General features: G+C 38.4%; 1 protein-coding gene across 2 annotated transcripts in view; it reads left to right on the top strand.

Moving 5' to 3' along the window:
• MYO16 (myosin XVI) overlaps nt 1-22,390 on the top strand; it is a 474,768-nt gene that overhangs the window by 266,923 nt on the left and 185,455 nt on the right. For both annotated transcript variants that reach the window (XM_081128844.1, XM_081128843.1), the window contains exons 19-20: nt 358-429; nt 2,806-2,947. In XM_081128844.1, coding sequence (XP_080984970.1) covers nt 358-429; nt 2,806-2,947 — 214 coding nt within the window. The remainder of the gene's footprint in view (nt 1-357; nt 430-2,805; nt 2,948-22,390) is intronic.

Here is a 22,390-nt window from a genome sequence, read left to right as displayed (position 1 = left end):
AGTTTTTTTCCTGAATACCTAAAAACTGCGGATTGTCAACGAATAGCATTATCTTCACCTCATATCAAAGTACTTTAGTCAGGAATTGGGAGAAAACCTTCAGGTCTATTTGTGAGGGAAAGGAGAGAACAAACCTGTTGTGGTTTAATGCAGGAGCCCCATGGACTCATTAATGCATTGATTACTTACAAGCTATTTCTTTAGTTGACTTTGACAATTAAGTTAGTAGTTTCATTTTTTCATAATACACATATTTCCTAATGGGTCTATGTACAGCTTATAAATCATAACCATAAAATACAATTTTCTCTTTCAAAAAAATCCTAACTTGAGTTTTCCATGCTGCTTTCGTTTTAGTGGCCGGGATGTTACAGGTCTCGGCAGATGAACTGGTGTCTGCTCTAACAACTGATATCCACTATTTTAAAGGTAAGTTTTTCTATACTCTGGCGTTCACCTTTGTGCCATCGTGGTCTTCTTTGAAATACAAAAAGTAAATACGAGTGCACCTTTTCCTGCTTAGTGAAACTATTTCTATGAATCGAATGCCAAGTGAGGAAAAAAAAGCATTATGCACCCATTTGGTTACTCAGTCTGCGTATACATTATAAACTCTTTAAGCTTTTGAGAGACAATTGTGATTAATTAAATGGCCACCTTTTCTAGCGGATCAGCCATTTTAGACAGAGTCACCAACCCAAGAGGATTTACTTAATGAAAACACCGATGCCTTTGTGTGTGTGGTGCCACGATGCCCCCTTCCGTGAAGAGCACCCCTCTCCTCTGCGTCGTCAGTTATTGGGCTCTTAGGACAGGACTCGTGCCGAGCACTGTAAAAGGGGGGATGTTTTTAATTCTTACGGATCGCTAAGAAGTGGGCATTACTGTTTCCATAACTAAGATCCAACGAGGTTAAAGACCTTTGTAATCATTAGCAAAGGGCATGTTTGGGATTAGAATCTAAGGCTACCTGATGCCCAAGATAAGCCTCCCTGCTATATGCGCCTCTGCTCCGTGGGCGAGGAGAGTGGCCTTCCTCCAGCTCTTCAGTTATTCACTATAAATCGCTGCCTTTCCAACCTTCCTCTGTATTGTAGTTTTGAGGACTCACCATCCACCTGGTCTTTTTTCTCTGAACCCCATTATTCTCACCCCTGTTCCTATTGGGCCTACTTGCAGGTTTCTAGGTATGTGACTTCTAATTGCTGCCTCATATCTCGAGTTCCCTTCCATGTCTCTGCTGAACTCTGTGCATCTGACCACTATCCACTCAGTTGCCCAAAAGTCATTCTTGGCACCTCTTCCTCCTGTTTCTCCAATGAGTAGATCAGACACACCCCAGCTCTACTCCATAAATGACTTTCATTCTTACTGCCTTCCCGTCGTTTCTCTCTCCGTTTCCTAAATTTATCATTCCTTCCCTAGATGATGGCAGGAACGTTCCTTAACCTTTTACCTTCGCCTTACTGCATTTTACCGTCTTCATAGTGCTTTCAAGTATAAATTTTCTGAAATGCAAGTATGATTTTCACAGTGTTTGAAAGGTTTTCCAGCGCCTTTAGAGTTCAGCTTGGCTCTTTAGGATGGCGTAGGCGGTCCTTTATTATCTGGGCCTTACCAACTTTTATGCTTGGCTTTTAGTCATTTCCCCACTGGTATCCTCACATCCAACCACACCAAGTTTCTTGAAGTTATCCAAATGCTTTATTTTTTTCTCTCATGACTTTATAAAGAAAAACTGGCCTCTCCATTAAGACCTATAATTTAATATATGCAGGTTCCTTCACTTGCCCTCAACCCCTTACACACATGCCATGTTGTTCACTCATTAGAACCCGTAACCATGTTGAGTCTAGAGACCTCAATTCCGAAATGTCGAGAATGGCACACTGTTTTCAGGGCCACTGTCGGCGGCTCACCCCATGGCCTTGAACCTACAGCCCCCTGACTCTCGATTGGCTGCTATTGTTTTGTTTGTGTTTGTTTGTTTGCTTATTTCAACCAGTCTCAGAAGCAGTTCTGCTCCCCTGTGAGTATTTCTATGATTAACTACTTCACCCTCATTTCACACGGTCATCATCCTCTTATGAACTCCCTGCTCAGCCTCAGTTGCAGTGGTTGGCCAGGGCGGCCGAGGCGACAATGCGTGGATAGGACGTTTCCATTCCCTCTCCACCCTCTAGGATCACTGCTGTCCTACGCTCAATTCCAAATCACCCTCACTTTTTTCTTCTTCTTGGCTTCCATCTCTAGTCTGTTCTCTTTTAAAAGTCTTATTATTCAAGGTTGCAGTTACCATCTCTTTGAGAGTGACAGAGAAATTGCTACCTTAAGGCCCAATCTTGTTCCCACATTCCACATTTTGGTTGTTCCCACATTTTGGTGAGTTGGACCATGTCTTTGAAAATATTTAAAATATGACTAATTTTCCAGATGGCCAGGTTTCCGAATGCCTTAGGGATGATTCAGTATCCAAACCAGTGAGCTGTTAGCAGGAAACTTGTTAAGAGGGGCCCTTCAAAGAGTTGGTTCCCTAACAGAAAGGAAATTACAGTTTGCAAAAGGTCAAAAGCTGTGGTCAGCAATTGTAACAAATAAGACTGCAATGTATTTGACACTCATGTTAGGGAAACATTTTATGTAATAATTGACAGAGACCTCATTTATTAGAGGCATAGAATATTTTTTCAAGATCTTCTGGGGTATGGGGATGTGTGAGGGATGAATTGGAGGTACGTAATTTTGTTTGCTTTTAAGTGAGAGAAGTCTTTGTTCTAATGCCTCCCCTCCTTTCTGCTATTCCAGGAGACATGATCACACGACGGCACACTATAGAGATGGCTGAATTCTACAGGGATCTCCTGGCTAAGTCCTTGTACAGTCGTTTGTTTAGCTTTTTGGTGAACAGCATGAATTGTTGCCTCCACAGTCAAGATGAGCCCAGCAGGTAAGATTGTTGGATGATGGTCGCTAGAGTTAGCCTGTCGTAGATAACTTAAAAAGTCTTACCTCTTAAAGATACCTTACAATCCAGAGTGACCTATAAATTAAATTATTATTAAAACATTTCATTTTAACAAGGTGATTTTACTTGAAGGATTTTATTGACTATTTTTTTAAAGATCTAAGCGCCCTCCCTGACAGCACATTGATGAATTAATCAACTCATGTCTCACGCAGAGAGATACGCAGGCATTCTATCTGGACTGAAGGCACAGATAGGGCCTTTGGTGCACCAAGAAGTGGAAAATGTATAAATCTAAGATAAAAATAGTTCAAGAATATCTAAAGCCCTTAAGATTGTTGAAGAACCCATGTCTGTCTCAGAACTGATTTGCTGATGCATTTCAGATTGGCAGTTTTCCTGTTTGCGTCACCTGATTGTGGATTACTTGACGAGGGGTCTCTGTGGTAATCATTTCACTCATAGCCTTAATCATCTTTAAGCAGAAGCTTCTCAGGGCTGTTTGATCGTCTAAAAATTATAGATCTCCGTGGCATCTTGTCAATGGAAAACTTTGTTAACATTCTTGTCACTAATAATGACCTTGAGCGGGTTATCGAAAGCAAAATTGCATCCAGAAGACTTCACACATTCTTGTCTTCGACTGAAAGCTTTTGAGAATTTCTTGTCCATATAGACTCCTTCACCAAATTCTTAAAAATTGCTACCTTTAGAGTTTTCTCGGAAAACATTGTAACTAACATGTACTAATGGGAAAGTTTCTAAAGAAGTATAGACAGCTCAGAAGATTTCAAGGACAAAGGGCTGCTAAAATTCTCATTATAATGGACACATCGGCATATTCAACATACAGTCTGTGATCTTAGGGTAGGCATAGTATTATTTCTATTTTAGCAGGTGTATCTTAGTATTTGGTATAGTGAGTATTTTTGATTTTGTTATTATTGCTTATTATCAGATAATTTGTGATTTTCCTTTAAATATCAAGATTATTCACATAATGTTATTAATATGCTAAGTACCAAATGAATCTTGCATAACATTATTGGCAACTCTGCTGAAGTTGACATTGAAAAAATTAATATATAAATCCAGCTGTACATAGAAACTTTTAGAAAATTTCCATTTGACATTTAAATCTTACAGAGTCTTAAATTTATATAATTGGAAACACATGTAGTCAAGATTTTTTACTGTACACACACACACACGCGCACACACAGAAAAAATACAAACATAAACCTTGGAAAACACATTATTCCCCTTTTAGTGTGTCAATATATACATTTATGATATTAGTTTTATCTTTTAAAATTCTTTACTAAGCAAATGAATGAGGGACTGGGATGAGGGGAAATTAGAAATAAATTAATGTATTACAAGCTTAACTTCTAAGATACAGTATTATCTTTTGAGTCATAACTCCCATTTTTTCCCCTATTTCTCCCATGGGTCATCCAAACCTAAATTTAAATCCTGAAATAATGCAAAGAAAGGTTATGTTTGCAGTATTTCTAACTCATTGAAATTCACGGAAAGTTTGAGGTTTTGCAGATTTACAGACCCACTTCCAAAGTCACAGAAAGGTCTCAAAATTTGGATAAACTTAGAATAGGCTTTTATAATTTATGAATCTCCAATTTTGTGGAAATTTTATAATGTCAAAAAAGATTATATAACATAAGTAAATATAGATCCCTCTGGTTAAAGTTGGCGAGCACCCTTGATGTTGAAGGGAAGTATTTTTTAAACTGTCTATTTTTGTAAATTTTGCAAAGGAAAATAAATAGAAATAAGATATAAAAGGAATAAAGTAATAAAGGGAAAACAGTGAAGTTGAAGCAGATGAAATGTTTGGTCTTGGAATGCTGGATTCATTTCCTGGATTACAGCAAAATAGGTACAACATTAATAATATTATATATTTTAAAAGAGCCTACTTTCCCTACCTAGATTTCAGTTAGGGTTGCTTCTAAATGAAAATCATGGGGTATAATGCAGAAGCTGACACTAGTTAATTAAGATGAGCAGAAATGTTCACCATGTTTGCCTGGCCAAAACTGAGTCAGTAAGATTAATGTGAAGACATGCACCAGCCCGCCCATGCCACGGTCTTGGTTTCGGTGCAGTCTGCCTGCACTAAGCGCTGCAGGCTGGAGACCAGCTGGGCTGGGCAGCTTTTATTCAAGGCCACACTTAGTGGTCAGGGCATTTCAGAATCGAAGCACACTGAAACTTTGTTTATTAAACTTACTTGAAAATGATTACCTAAGCAGGTAAAAGGGAGTAATGATAAATAATAAAAACAATAACAATAGTACAATGCTTTCTACTTGTTTAAAATTTTATTTAATAATTAAAATACGATTTTAAATAGTATCGAATAATTTCTAAAGAAAACGAATGAAGTGGTTAAGTTTAATATGACTTTTCTGGTGTTCTTTGGCCTCCTCTCCTTTGTGAATTGTCAGTGACATGCAATGACCGGTGTAGGCATAAAATGTCACGTGTTCAAACCACATGGAGCTCCACATAGATTCCCTACATCTTCATATGTAGAAAGTTGGCGACCACTAAGGACACTAGCGACACTGACCTCTTTCATTCTTCACTGGCCAGTTTTTGCTCAGTGAGTATGAAGATGTGTGTGTTGTCCAGTCCCCGCCCAGGGATATGACCCTTCTCCATCACAGTCCCACCACTGCGGTGGTCGCCTCATTCTCAGGAATCTTGAAGATGACAGCCAGGGTGTCTTTTCTTCATTCGGTTCGCTTACTTGATCAGGAAATAGTGTCCTGCAGCTTTACGATTCCCCTGCTTCCCAAGTGAGCACATCACCTGTCTGTCCTGACACAGCAGATGTAATGTAAAAACTGTGGGATTGTCAACTCCTTTAGTTCTGTCAAAGCCTATATAGCTCTAAGGTTCCTCCCAGGGTCTAACCTCAGTGTCTTAGAATAATAGCACTTAAAAACCAACTTTGTGGCATAGAGAAGATTCTGAATAATTGTCCTTAATACTTCTATTTTTCCAAGATTTATTTTGCTTCATTAGGACAAAAATTCTTTTTCATTTGGTAATTTTAGTTGCTTGTTTTTACTATAACAATCAAAATGGAAAGGCTTGATCTTAAGTATTTGTTGCTCTTTTTCTTCATAAAATTACAAACCTTTTGAAAAAGGTAGGGAAACGCATTAAATTTATCTTTGGTCTGAAAAGGCAGCATTGTGAACAATATTGTGTTGGCCACAACAAGAATGTTTTATTGTTGTTTGAATGTTTTATTCTACATTATAAGTAGAATCGTTTGCAATTTTTCAAACATGTAGTTGTATTATTATTTATTTTGATATGCCGGCTATACTAAACTAGTGTTATTTGCGCTGTGATGAAAAAAAAAAAAATACATGTTCTCTTTATGCCTCACCTTCTTTTAAAATAAACTCAATGAGGTTGATATTTTTCTGACCCTGGGGGAAAACATAGGTAGGTCCCAAAGCTTTTCTGCTCACTTTTAAATAAATCGTACTTCTATGAATCCTTTAAGTCCTGAAAGATGCAGTATTTGAACAGAAGTTAATAGCATCTAAAGGTGAGAGTTCGCCTCTCTCTCGCACAGGTGAGGCCTGTGGGGCCGCTGACGGCCTTCCAGGCAGGGAGTGAGGGAGGATCCTGCACCCCGGCTTGCAGGCTGTGGCTTCAGCTCTCCCAGGAAATGGGGACAGGGACAAGGAAGTGAGGAGTGTCTCGGCTTCCAGATGTCTTGAGGCTTTTCTAGTGAGAAGGGTCATTATCCCCGACCCCTTCCTTGACTTCCTCGTAGATTCCCACTGCTGGACCCCTTCTCCCACAGCCCTCAGAAAGTGAGAAGCGCTCTCATCCTACATGGCCTGCTCCCACTGCCGCCCAGGCTTTGGGACAGTCCCTTAGACGTAAGTGCACACGGTGCAGGAGTGGAGTCCCCACACCTTCCCGGTGTGCCTTTGTGCGGGATTTCTCTGGATTGAGAGGGAGTTGGGAATGGACAGTGCCTTGGGGAGTTGTGGCTATCTCACTGACTCACTTTTTAGAATGGCTAAATGAAAGACATGGGGTAAACAGCATTTAGCTTTTATAAAGTATATCATTGCTGTGATTCTGAAATGAGGTTAATGGTTGGAGTCTTACTAAAGTATAATGAATAATACCTTAAATTTTTAAAAAAGTGATAATTTTTGTGAGTTCTAAAATTGGACCTGTTTCATAATACAACACACATCCCCAACATTGAATTGCCAATGTTAACTTAAAAATTATTTTTCCCTAAATTGACATCTTCATCAGAGTTTTGGCGCCAGCTTCACTAGAGCCTTGGGCAGGCAGAGGGGTTGTAAAAACTGCTAGAGTTCTTTAAGCGTCTTCAGACACCAAAACCTACAGTTTAATCAACCTGTTTTTTTGCCACGAGTTCTTAATACAATGATTTATATTTATGGTGACATCTGAGAAAAATAACCTGTGGAACATTTTCCTTTTTACCATTAGAAACACCCTAAGAATAAATAGATTGAAAGTTATAAAGTTTAAGAGATAACCCAGTAGAGAGGGAATGAAGATTACTTACTTTTTAAATTTATTCCTGTATGTATCCATTCATTTGTTTATGTCTGCATGTTCTGAAATCCACATTTTTGGACAGCACAATTTGGCACGCAAATGTAATACAGTAAATAAATTGAGTTTCAAGCATACATATCAAGATTGTTTTGGTTTGTCACAGAGCTCTCAGTTTCTTAAATATGCTTATAGTATATTACATTCTTATAATATTTTAATTGAGCTAAACATAAACATTTAAAAACGTTATGATTAGTTACACTCAGCTTTGATGAGCTATAGAGACTTTGGGAGAGTTCTCTAAATACCCTCAGATACCAAAATCTACATTTTATTGCAACTCATTTTCGTCGTGAGTTCTCATGTATCCAGGCCTGTTCATTTGACACCTGATTGCAAGAACTTGGTTGCAGGGTTAGCTGAGGATAATGCGGTGACACACACAGTTTCCAGCCCAGTGCCTGACGCAGCGGGAACGGTGCTACAGTAAGGCCCTGGTGGTGGTGGCTGGAAAGACGGCTTCCTAGTTTATGGTAGTTTATCTGTGGAGAAGGGACTGTTGTGAAAAATTGCATGTGGGCGACTTGTTGGGAGCCCTCGGTATAGTCTAGTCTCTTCCATTTAATCCTGACTTAGTCATCTTGTTTGTTTTGAAGACTAGCAAATAGAGGAAATACGTTGTCATTTAGAAACCGGAATAATGCAGTTACTGGGACATGGGGAGCAATTTCTGTGGTTGCCCAGTTTTGCCTGGTAGTGAGCAATGACGATGGGCTTGCATTCATCAGTTTCCACACCCCCCCTTTCCCTTATGACACGCCTAGGACATGTTTGCAGAAGCCTGGAGCGTAGTTGGTGGGCTTTGATTACTGCAAAAATCAGGGCCACGTGCATTGAAATCATGATATTTCCTGACCAGTGGGCTTCCTCAAGGTAAAAATCACTTGCAGAGGCACCAGTTACTAGCCTCGTACAGGGGAGTCAGCGGTGCCTGGATGAAGGAAGTGGCTCCAAGGTGGAAGACACGGTAGATGAGCAGGGAACCGGTGATCAGCAGAGATGGGGACCCTCTGGGCATCTGGAAACAGGTGGGAGAAGGACATTAAATTGCAATGAGGTCTCCAGGCTTTAACTGTGAAAGTGACCCTTCCTTTCACGGGGAGCCAGGGGCCATCATCTCAGGAACTGCCTAGAGTCTGTCCATCCATAGATTGAGATTTATTATGGAGAGAGGAAAGGAGGCTATTACAAATATATCACTTGTGAAATATCTCAAACTATTAAATCTTTCCTCTCCAACCCCAAATCACTTTAATATAGGCTTAAATAACAGAAGAAAGTATTAAACATATACCAATGAGAAAGCCAGGCTGTTTTAGAAAGAGGTTGAAATTATATTTTTTTAAAGTTTTGGTGTTTTTTTTTAAATTTGCCTATCAATTCAATGATTTAAGTCCTAAAATCATCAGCTGAAAATTTTTGCAACTTACTTGTTTCTAAATTCACATATTTTGATGATAAGGAAAGACATTTTGTTAGTCAATAATGAATGTCCTAGATGTCCAGAAAGATTTTCATCAGCCCATTTAAAAAATGGCTTATGTGGTCCCCGGCAGTCTGGCTGAGGCCATTGTATAGGATGGCAATGGTAACGGTGGGATTTAGCTTCCCAGCGGCTCACAGCTAGTGGCTCACACTCTCAAATGGGAAAAAAGAACACGTCCAGTAAGATGTAAACTTAAGGTCCTGTCTATCAGGTGAGCACATTCAGCTCCACTCTGACAACATTAAATCTACACTAATAAGATCTAACAAGTAAAGTGATGTTCATCTTCAGAAAAATCACACGACTTCCTTAGGTGAGACTTGCTTTTCTTTCTCAATTAGAGGGAACAAATATTTCATGTAGGGAAATGTAATTATAGCCTTGAAGAATTCTGTGGGCTGGATTAGAAAAGTAACCCCATGTCGACATGTTGGATAATCTGTGTTGGTCTGAAGAGTCTTCCTGAGAGGCAGAGAGGGCTGGTCTTGACCTTGATACTCGGAAAGGAAAGGGAATTAACTGGGTTAAGTCTGTATGTAGCTTAAGTTTTCATTTGGGAATTGTTCTTAGTCTTTCCCCACTGAATTCAGTATGTATACAATTAGTATTGAATATTTAGTGGTGTGTATACATATGTTTGTTGAATTTTCAAGGATTTTAAAGAGAAGAGACTATTTTTTATTTATATTGAAGTGATAGCCATTTTTCTTATGATTTTGGTATTTCTGTTTCTCACTGATGCAATCAGATAGCACTTAATATACTTATGAAAAGTTGTAGTGTATCTCAAACTTTTTTTAGGTCAGAGTCCAATTAAAGAATCCAATGAATGGCATAAACACACACACAGTATTTTATGTAATTTCTGGGGATTAATATCCCCACTCCCCCAAAAAACACCATCCATGTACCTGGGCTGTAACAATTTTTAAAATTTGTTGACTAAAAAAAATGAATAAATTCTGAATTAATACCTTCAATATTGTTCATAGTCTCCTGGTAGTTCTTGAAGATTTTTAAGTCAAAGTATTTTTTTGTAATGATTTTGTTGTTGACTTTTTTTTTAATTTAAAGAGGTATCTTTTAAAATTTGAGATAAAATTTGTAGTTTTAAAGAATATACGCTGATGAGGAACATCTGTAATAGTGTCAACAATAAAAATTTAAATAAAACATACCCTGAAATAACTCTTACTAGATGAGTAACATAATTTTTAAAACACTACGATGACAGTTAGCATGTCAATCAATTTGTAGAATTATTTTTAGTAGGTTAGATTTTTCAGCTATAACCAAGTATTCCTCAAGGATCTTGTCCATTAGCAAGAGTAGCTTAGTTTACAATGAATGCTCTACTGGGCCTGAAGATGGTGCTAGGGAGGGAGCATCTTTTGGTGCACTGCAGGCACGTCATTAGAAATATCTTCTGGATTACCATTTATACCTGCACTATTTGCACAGATCATCTATAAATACTTTACCTAATCTTATGACCATTTTCAAATTCTGTCTATGGGTTGATTTTTGCTTTCTATGCAGGGGGCTTTTTCATTCTTCTGCCCCATCTCCTTATGTTTTACAAGACGCATAAGCCTAAAATTCAGATTAAGGGTATGTGCATATGTGTATGTAGAGGTGTGTGTGTGTCTGTGTGATTATTTTCTTCTTAAATTATTTACCCAGGAGATTTTTTTTTAATGTCAAATGTCACCTATGACTTTTTAAAAAGACTTGAATGTAGCCATCAATAGTTATAAATGGTCCTTATAAAGTATAATTTGTTTTATCTTTTGCAAGGAAGAAAGGTCAAGTTGGGCAGGTTAACCATTTGAGTTAAAAGTTTGAAGATTAGTCTCCTCCAAATATGGTAGTCACTGGGAGCATCCCAGGTGATAAGAATTGTCCATTACTGGGCTTTGATCATCTCAGATTTAGTTACTCCCTGCCCTGCTTCCTTATAGACAGGTCACTTTCCCTTTTCATAAGGGTTTGTCATCATTTCCTCCAACAGGAAAGCTTAAAGTGGGCCATGTCCAGCTCCTCCTTCCTGAGTCAGATGTCCAGGAAAGATTTTACTGAAAATAAACAACATGATTTTTCAGAAAGCTTGTGTCCCCCTCCCCCCACCCAATAGAGAATGGAACTTGTATAATTAACACTTATCTCTAGATTTAGGAGTTTTCTGCTTTTTGGGACTGACTATCCACATTATTGACTAGATGATCTGAAGTGATTCTAAACAGTATGGGGTGGGACAGGGCTGAGCAACCATCGCAAAGCAGAGGAATATTAAAAATTAATTTAAATATTGCCCAACCACACACATATTTCCCATGACACTCAAGAAATCACAGTGTGAGAGAATTTGCAATGCCCCTCAGGTTGTTTAAGGCTGAAATAAGTTAAGAAGCTTAATCTAAAAGATAAACTAGAGGATAGAATTGTGGAGTAAGAAGAAAACATCTAGAAATTAAATGATTTTTCTCTGGAATTTTCATAATAAAATTGGAGATTAATTTTCCCAGGACTACATCTGACCATATGATATACTTAACATCACTTGAGAATCCTAAGTAAAGTCTCTCGCTCTCTCTCTCTCCATATATATATATATATATACACACACACACGTAATTGTTAAAAGCTCAAAAAAGTCATAGAGATTATCTGCCCTCATTTAGCAGACACAACACTGAGAACAATGTGAAGCTTGCTCCTGAAGCAGGGATGGAATTTGTAAATGAATCAGATTTTAAATCAAATGTTTACCCTACTCATTAGTTTTAACTCTCTCCCTCAGCACTTTAATGAAATGATCATGAAGATTTAAGCCCTTTGATGGAAATCACAAAGAAAAAATATTTCTGCAAGAAATATAACAATTTAAAACTCTAGACAGTCAGTTCATAAATCATTAAGAGTTGGTAAAAAGATATTTTGTACATTACCTTATTAATTATATGTAAAGGACTTAATTTTTAATAAACATGTTGATATTACTATTGCCCAAATACCTTAATGAAATACTAAAACACCTGCTGTGCTTTTGTGAGAAAATGAAAGTAGACTTGTCTGGTTTTTCCTTTTTCCATTTAACATATCTTTTTTCATTAACTCTTAATAATCAAAGAGAGTACAAAGGGGTACAGGCAAGCCACTTACCACTATCGAGAATTTGCACTATTGACATGTGCCACTTTTGCTTCAGATTTTGATTAATATAAAGGAAATAGACTTTCAGCTTAAAGCTGAAGTTCCTTTTGTTTACCAACATAGGTTCATTCCTCTCCTTCCCACCCCGGAGACAACAATATCATCAACTCTGTAAACTTGCCACAATTTAGTGTTTTTTTTTTAATTTGTTTTGGTATTGGTTTTCCATAACAGCTGTGTAACATCGGGAGTCAGTAAGAATTTAAAATATATGCTATCATACGGTACATTTTACGCTACCCTTCCCTTTTTAACTTCACACGTTTGGGGATATTTACTTATATTGCTACCTAAAGAGCTCACTCATTCTTTCTAAGTGCTGTATTAATGCCCCCAGATAAAGAAACCAGAATATTCTCCTCTGTCTCCCTCGTGATGGACACTTCAGCCTCTTTGCATTTTTTCTCCCTTATGAACAGTGTTGCATCGTCATACATGTCTCCTGAGATATATATTTAAAATTTCTCGGGGGTGTATTAAGTGGTAGAATTTCAGGGAGAACATTAATTTGCATTTTCCTGATTGTGAGTGAAGTCAGACGTGACGATGCAGGTCACGCTCCGACCCTGGTGACACGCCTTAGGTACAGTGAGGTTTGTTCAGTTATATATAGAGGTCTGACTTTAAGGCCTGATCATAGACATTTTTCTTCCTACTCCAGGATCATCTATTTTTACTTTTTCTAAAAACTTTTAGATTTGCAGTACAGCAGATATTTATTTTTGTTTATATGAAGAATTGATATAATTTTATATTCTAGTCAGATATTCAATTATCCCTACCTCATTTATTAGAAATGCTTTTTCACCCCCTCCTGATTTTTAATCTATTTGCTTAAAACTATATCAATAATATATTGTTTTAATAAGTAAAATTTTATAAGTTCTTATTTTTATTATTTGTTTTGGTTATCCCTAGGTCTTTTTTTTTTTTTTTTTTGCATATGAATTTTATAATCACTTTGACTGAGTCCATAAAAAATTTCTTTAGGGATTTGGACTAGAAATACATTTATAGATTAATATGAGGAGAGTTGGTGATTCCCCCCCATAAATATCTACATTTCTATTTATTTGTGTGGTCTTTCATTTTTAAAATAATGTTTGTATTTTGTAATCAATGTTCTACACATTTTAATTTATTTTTCTGTGTACTTTGTACTTTTTCTTGCTATGATTAGTACTATTTTTCTATTATATTTTAATTTGTTTATTGGGATACTCAATCTTGAGTTTCATATGTTGATGTTATATCTAGAAACCCTGCTGACTTCTTATTAGTCCTAAGAATTTTCCTGTGTAATATCTTACTATTTTATGATCATAATTATATTTTTCTCTTCATTTTCTCTTATGTCTTTTATTTGCTCTTCTTATTTTATTGCATTGGCCAGCACTGTCAGTACAGTGTTGAAAATTTGTGGTGATAGTGGATATTCTTGTCTTGTTTCCAAATTGATGTAATACTTCTGAATGTTTGGCATTATAAAATCTGTTTACTTAGAGGTCCAGTAGATAATCTTTGTTAAGTGTTTTCAGTCATAGGGATGCAAATTTTTATCAAATGTGTTTCCTTTATCTATTAAGGTTATTGTAGTGATTCTTTCTTTTTCTTTGCTCAGGTGGCAAATTGTATGGATGTGTATTATTTGATGTTGAATAGTTCTTCAGTTATAGTGTCAACCCTGTTTGGTCATGACGTAGTAGATTTAATTTTCTAGTTTTTATTAAGGAAGTTCGCATTTATTTTCATTAGTGAAATGAGTTATATGTTTTCTTCTGCTTATACAATCCTTTGCAGTCAAGTTTATGTTAAAGAGCAAATTGGGTAGATTTCTCTAAAATGGTTTGCACTTAATGAAGATGATATGCTCTTTGAATGTCCAGTGAAATGCTCCCTAAAATATTTTGGGAAGTGAAGGAAGGATTGTCTTTTGAATACTAATTATTTTAAAGTTTATGTCAATCAGATTATTTTCTCTCTTTTTTTTAGTCATGTATATTTTCTAGAAAATTGTCCACTTTAAGATTTTAAGTTTATGCATCAAATAAATCATAGCTTCATTTTATAATCCTTTAATCTCTCTTGTAGTTGTCTTTTGACCACTTTTGCATTCTTGATATTTACTTGTGCCTTTGCTCCATTATCATTGATAAGTCTTACTTGAAATTTACCTATAAGAATTATTTATTTTCAAAAATCATTTTTCATTGCTGTCATTTTTCATTGTTATATTTTCACTAATTTCTGCAGTTTTATTATATCCCTCTTTTGACTTTCTTTGAATTTTACTTATGTTTTTTCTGACTTTCTGAGTGTGATGTTTGTTTCAGATTTTCTGATGATTTTGTTGACCCTGAGTCTATAAAGTATCTCCTAAGTACTTACTTTTCTGTGCATTCCAGACGTTTTTCTATGCAGCGCTTCCTTTGTTGTTTAGCTCTAAATATTTTGTTTTTATGTTATTTCAGAGATAAAATAACAAGCAGTTTGTTAGAAAAATAAATTTGACACACCATGTTTTTCTCTCCTTCATCCAAAGTGGGGAGGTTTTTTCCCCCCATTAAATAATGAGAATTCTTTGATTCTTATGAATATAGTGTAAATGACTTCTATTTCTGCATAGACTTATTTAAATCGTGGTGCTCATTGCCATGACAACCAAAACTACACAATTTAGCAAAATATGAGACAAAACCTGCTTTCTAAATAATTCTCCTTCTGCTTCATTTCCTTACCAAAACACCCATATGTATAATGATTTCCTAAAGAGCTAAGAACCTTTTCTCTGTAATCATATATTTTTTTTCATTATTTTGTGAGATTCATTTTTTTTTCAAATAGAAGGGTTCAGAGTAATAAACAATATTAGTGATTTACCAAAGCACTATATATTATAATACTAAAAATAATTTATATTACCTCATAATAAGTACAATATAATGGGTAAAAATTTACCATACTTATAAAAAATACCATATACTCTGGACACAATAATGGTTACATTTAATTATTGATCATGCTAATGTGATAAATTATTTCAAGAATAGTGTAGCAGATTGAACCAATAAAGATATATATGCTTTTCTCTTAAGTACATATTTTCAGACAAGGGAATAAAAAGTTGATTTGTCATATCTATGAGAAAATCACATTTTTAGTATCAAATAGCTGTTTTTCCTTTTGGATAATGACTATTATGTGATTTGCAAATATTATTTAAGAACCAAATAAATTCAACAAAATGTGTAAGAAATTCCGTGATTTATAAGGCTAATAAAAACCTTCTAGCTTTCTACTTTTCTAGTTCCTTTTTGAGCCAAGAGTGCAGAGGCTAAAGCATGTATATTTTATACAAAGCAAATAATTCATTTCATTGCTAGCCATGCCTGCTTTCTTGTTTCGTTTCTAACTGGGGAATGCATTTGGCCTCTTTTCAACCCCCTGATAACCTGTCCTGCTCAATAGAGTTAACCAAATCTGTATTTATTATGCTCCTCTGTGCCCGTCAGTTGAGCATAGTGGCAATTCTGCCAGAATAAATAATGCTGCAGTGCCGCTCAGAAGTGAGAGCAGAATGTCCCATCCTGGCTCTTGGTGACCCTAACTCTCCCTGAAGAAAACACCAGGGAGGAAATGTCAGTACCACAATTTAAATACTGTTTGCCTTTTTTCCAACATAATTTTCTAAATGAGAAGGATGTGCTTTTCAACTAAAGGACACTTTTAGGTTTTTGAGCTCTGCGCTTTTCACTTTTCTCTCTTTACACACAGTCTTACTGAAAGTACATTCTCCAAGCCTGGCTTCTGTATGTGTGCAGATGGGATGGGTGGTGGAGGTGTAATTATCGTGGCTATCATTTATTGGTATTACCTGGAAGTGAGTTAGGCTTTGAGCTGGGGATAATCACGATTAATGTTGACATTAGCTATGCAGTAGGTATTATTGTCTCCCTTTTTCAGATAAAGAAACTGGATTTCAGAGAGGTTAAATAAGTGGTTCAAGTCACACAGCCACAAAGTGAGGGACTTGACTTGGGAACCCCAGTATGTTAGACTTAATACGTGAGGTTTTCCAAAAACCTCTCTCGCAATGGAGACTGTCAGAAGAGTGATATGAAAATCATATTTTCAAAACTAAATTTAAAAGAATTAACCTTTTGAACTATAGATGATGTCTTCATTTCCAATGAAATTATTAAAGTTTAAAAGACTTATGTCTGGACCTGTCCCAAAGGGCAAGACTGTTCTCTCTTCCTGGTACCTGGGCCTCTAGCATCCTGCAGAGTACTTTGCAAAACTAGTTGTTCAGTGCATATTTATTGAAAAGGTGAATGAACTAATAAATGATTAAACACCGCTCTTAAGAGAAGAGATGTTGGTGGATTGCAAAAAGATTCTCAATTGTTTATTACTCTCTGGATCCAGGCCCTGTACAATATAACTTTGTCACTTCTCTTATCAAGAGGTTGAGTCCAATTTATCTCCATTTGAGGTGCTCTTGTGAGCTGTTCTAGCCCAGAGGATACAGCAAACATGTTGATGTGCCAATTCCAGGCCCTTGCACAGATCTTTCTCGGACTCCTGTCATTGCCATGTGCGTAAGCCCAGGCTTGCCTGCAGAAGATGAGAGACACTTTGTTAGCCAGCCAACCCTGAGGCATTTGGGTGAGGTCATCCTAGACCTGCCACCCCCCAGCCTGGCTGGCTACTCAAGCTGACAAAATGACTTGCAAACCATTAATAGATACTTGCTGTTTTTAACCACTGTGTTTTGGGGTGGTTGGTCATCCAGCAACATCTTGCTTGCTACAAGTCACTAATTAATTTAATTGTCATAGCTCCTACTTTGAACCGTAAATTGTAAATACTTACATTTGAAGGCAGCTGTTAGAAAGAGAGCTCTCCATTTTACAGGTGATTTGAGAGCTACTGAGATGACCCCCCCTTCTCAGCTTTTTCAAATGCTCTTTTCCGTGATCTCTTGGGCAGTAAACTCCCAAGCTTCTGGGTAATGAAGTACGGGCGCTGCGGCTTCACTAGACTTTGTCATCGACAGATTGAAGTAGTGAGGAATTGTCTAGAGGCTTTTCAACTTGCAAAGCAGTTGTTCTGAGCTCCTCCTCACCTCTCATTGCCAAAAATTGACCCAACTGCCTGTGAGGATCTTACTGTGCTAATCTAACATCAAGAAAAGGCAAAAAAAGATTAACCAGCCCAGGCAAGTTTTCACCACCAGGAAAAGCTAGTTGTTCTAGGAATTCTCCTAAAGGTCCACTGAGTTGAATGGCCCATTCTTAAGGCTCCGCCAGCAGCGCCACAATGTTTTCACCACAGTTTTCACAGAAATGCTCCCTCTGCAAATCCAGCCTCCCGACTTTATACCATCATGGGGGAAACCTGAACTGGTCCTCCCTGGCCCAAATTATGCTAGGGCGTGTCCAAGGCAATGGATCCTTAAGCCTCAAGAACTGGTAGTACCACTATTAATAGGTGAACTTTAAAGGTTGCAGATCAAATCGCACCTGTAAATTCTCATGGTCATGACATAGGTTATCTCTCCACTTTCAGTGTCTCTCCCCTAGCCAGTCCAAGCCCCAGAAAAAGGCTACACTGCACTGAAAGTCTAGGCCTCTGCCTGTAATGCAGTCATTACCCGCAGCCGGCTTTCTCTCCAAGGCAGTGTGTGCCCGCTAGCGCTTGTCCATCCATTCACACGGGGCATTCACACATAGGGCAACTCCCCCTCCATGATCAGCAATCATATCTCTTCTTTGAACTTCTCAGAAAATTGCAGATGAAGTGCTTTGATGGCTTCCTGAGAACTACCCCCACCCAACCTGCCTGGGTTACCCACCCCTGGTGCGTCCTGGCTTTACTCTGCCTTCCGATCCAGACCTGCCAGGCCCACACCTTTGGAGTTCTTGTACATTTTGTCCTGAGCATTCCCTGCCTGACCTTGACCATATACCCTGACTCTCCATTCCCCCTGTAAACCTCAGGCTTGTTGTCAAAAAACAAAACATAAACTGCAATTACACCCTCAGAGTTCGCTGTCCTTTAAGTCCTACCCTCTTTTTGATGTGTATGGATCCTTACAGGGCACGAATCTCCCGAACACACCAGGTCAGCCTCACCCAAGCCCCAAATCCTGCTCCTGGGCTTTGTTCTTCAGTCATCTGCCACTGACACAGACCAAAAGGAAAGGGGAGGCATCTGCTGGACATAAGTCTGAACTAACCATTTCCTGGATAAGACATAAGCTGCACAGTTCCTGCATCTTGATTAGTTTTTTATTTTTATAGTTGCCGATTTACTAAAGGTAGTCCAAATGCAGTGATACAGGCTCCTAATTTGGAGGCATATAGATGTAACACTATTTGTCATTGTAGGATATAGTGAAGAATATAGTTGGTCTTGTGACTGCAGGGATAGACCACAGATAGCCTACAGCTGTGTTGATTTTGTGCTGTCCTTGTTGTTTTGTCGTTTTCCAAAAGCCCTCAGGCATGGTGTGTGCTCTGAAGAAAACCCATCACCCCTCCTTATACCAACATACATCAACAGTGGGGAACCTCCCTCTGGTTTCTCTCATACTCAGTTAGCCGGATAATTGATTGAACACAGGAACTTACTTTATTTTTGTTGGAGGGCCTGAAGTCCCTGGTCTGAAGGCATTCCCGAGAAATGCAGCCCTGCTTTCGAAGAGCAGTAGGTAATTGCCAGAAGAGTCAGCAGACATAGGAGGAGGGTCGGTATAAATCTCCAACATAAATGAAAATGGTAACGGGATAAATACTGATTGTACTCAACTGCTTGAAGAATGCATGTCCATCTCTTCCTTAATCTCTGGGCTAGTCTAACATTTTGTTGGTACTTTTCTTCCCTACTGAAGTCTTTATATCAATAAATGGGGCTTGAGACTCTGATATTAGCCAAGGTCAACCGTAAGAAGGGTCACTATTCTAACGTCATGTGAGATTCGCATGTACCAAATGAACAAGTGTTTCAGTGCTTCTTATTTATCAAATATTCAACTACTAATCCCTCTCTCCCCACGGATAGCTATGATCCTAGTGAGCATTCTTTTTTTTCTTTTTTTTTTTTTTTACTCTTTTCTGAGGTATAACATAGCCGAAGTGCACATATTCTGCACACATTCCATTAGGTTTTACATATGCAACGTGACCGTGTAACCTCCAATCAGACTGAGATGTAGAATCTGTCCAGCCCTCCAGAAGGCTCCATGCACTGTTTTTATGTCTGGCTGCTTTTTCTCTGTGTTATGTATGTGAGATGCATCTACAATGCTGAGTGCAGGAGTAGTTCATTCTTATTCTATTCCTGAGTAGTGTCCCTTTGTAAAAACACGTATGGACATACCACTAGTTATTTATTCTACTGTTGATGGACACTTGGGTTGTCTCCAGGTTTTGAACATATAAATAAAGTAGCCATGAATATTCCTGTGCATGTCTTTTAGTGGACACACGCACTCATTCCCCTGGATCCATGCCCAGGAGTGGAGTTTCTGGGCCATTCAGCAGGCATGTGCTTTAGCTTTCCTAGATGAATTCAAACCATGTTCCAAATTTCAGATTTCAGCTACCACCAGAAACGTAGGAGGGTTCCAGTTACTCCGTATCCAATACATACCATTTGTATCTGGCTTTTTTTATTATGATAACTATCCATATTTCCATCTATTCTTCATAACTTTCCTTTTTTATAACTGCAGGATGCTTGGTTGAAACAGTGATGTCATAATTTACTTAGTGAACTGCTGTTGTTCTGAAATAAGGCTCATTTTAGACTAGGAATGCAAGAGTTCATATGCACTAAATATTAGTTAAGGTTTTAAAAAAGTAAATTGTATGGTAGATTGATCCCTGTTTCTAAAGACATTTTTCAAACAAATATATATATATATATATATATATATATATATATCTCACTATTATAAGTGCAGCTTATAATAAATAAGGGCATATGTTTATTAAAAGTATTAAGTATTAATGCTCTTCAGCTGTGACTTGTAGCTTTCGCTGATAAGGATTTAAGGAATCTTTTATTCTTTGTAATCTTCTTACTCCCGGGGAGAGTTCCCTTCCTGATTTCTCTGTTGTAGGTCAGAATTAGACTGGGTCATAGGACCAGCAATAGGAAGTAGCTTTATTCAGTTCTTCATAGAGCTTACAGACACAGGGGCTAGTGTTAGCCTGAGTTCAAATCCCAGCTCCCTCTAATGCTAATGTGTGCCCTTGGACAACTTAAAAAAATCACTGTTCTCTGTTCAGTATTCTCTTCTGTAAAATGGGGGTACTGTACTTATCTCCTAGGGTAGTTGTTAAGGCTAAATAGGGTAAGGAATTTTCTTAAAAATACGTTTTTATTGATTTTTAGAGAGAGAGGAAGGGAGATGGAGAGGGAGAGAGAAACATCGATAAGAGGGAAACATCATTGATTGGCTGCCTCCTGCACACCCCTACTGGGGATGGAGCCCTCAGCCCAGGAATGTGCCCTGACTGGGAATCGAACTGTGACCACTTGGTTCCTGGGTGGATGCTTGACCACTGAGCCACACCCAGCCGGGCGAGGTGAGGTGTTTTTAATTAACAGTGCTTGGTACACGTGTTAGCTCTAGTCTCCATTCCCATCCCAGGATTTTTGCATATATCCAGGCTAATTAACTGCACTTTTCACCTCCAGGGGTTTTCAACTTTTACTTGCGAGCTTTTTTTCCAGTGGGGAAGGAGTACAAGGAAGGACTGTGTTTAGGAACGACGTTGGGCCCTAGCCGGTTTGGCTCAGTGGTTAGAGCGTTGGCCTGTGGACTGTAAGGGCCCTTGGTTCGATTCTGGCCAAGGGCATGTACCTCGGTTGCAGGCTCGGTCCCTGGCATGAGGGAGGCAACCAGTCAATGTGTCTATCGATGTTTCTCTCACTCTCTCTGAAAAGCAACGGTAAAAAATACCCTTGGGCGAGGACTGAAAGAAAAAAATTATTAAATGATGTCGGTATGCACAGTACCACAAAGGACAGAAAGAGGCAGGCGGCCGCTTTGGTAAACAGTCCCACCCATCCCCCAGCTTGTAGCTCAACTCGTGAGCAAGTACAGACTCTAATTTCCGACATGTTTTCAGAAAATGATCAGTCTGGGGCACTTTCTTCAGTCAAAGGAAAAAAGAGGGGAACCCCCAAAAGGATGCATTCTGGAGCCACACCTCTCCACCCAAGTTCCTCCTGCAGACGGGAGAGAACCCCTCGAGATAAGCAGTGGAATGGACAGAATCAGCCCCCACAATGAACGGACCTTGCCAATTGAAAATAAAACATATCAACTAAATTCTTCAGCATATTGGTAGCAGAGGCAGTGAATGCCATAGCATAGCCCCACGTCCCCCGGGACTTTGCCCAGCTAACCTGTGTAAGCCCCCCGCCCCCCAAGGTGCTATGTCTAGACAGGCAGATTGCTCAGGCCTGGGTGCTTTAGATTTCCTCCTGACCCCCCTGGGGCCCTGCAGGCCAGTGACCAGCGGAGGCGGCTGATTCAGCTCTAGCTCCATCTCAGGGTTTTCTTCCAAGCAGGATTCAGCTATTTCCTAAAATGATTACTTACTTAGGTAATTTCTAGTTAATTTCCTTGCCTAGGGATGATTGGGGACAAAACCTGACTGTACAGACCAGCAGAGCTCTCTGCCCAAATAAAATGAGCCCATCCATGTTCTAGAGTAGACGTTCTCTTGAGATCAGACCTCATGCCTTCCCACATTGACATGGAAAACAGAATCAACCAGAGAGACCATGGCACCTAATATTTTTTGTCTGATGTAAAAGGTGTTGTATTTTATTACTAAGTTAATGCAAGTTAGACAGTTCTGTTAACCATCAGGAATGCCCTCAGGAGAAGTCTAAGGCAGAATCTGAACTAAAGCTGACCACCTCATGAATATGTTCATTTTGCCTATAGGAGTGAATCCCGGTTGATTGGATGACCTCTGTCTGCTCCTTCTTGCTGGAAATTGGATGTTGAGCTAAATGCCTATGTAATCTGAGTCAAGATATCAATA

This window comes from Miniopterus schreibersii (assembly GCF_964146895.1).
Source record: "Miniopterus schreibersii genome assembly, chromosome: 2".
NCBI classification, from domain to species: Eukaryota; Metazoa; Chordata; class Mammalia; order Chiroptera; family Miniopteridae; genus Miniopterus; species Miniopterus schreibersii.
Note: the sequence above shows the minus strand (reverse complement) of the source record. Positions and strands in the feature narration are given on the sequence as shown.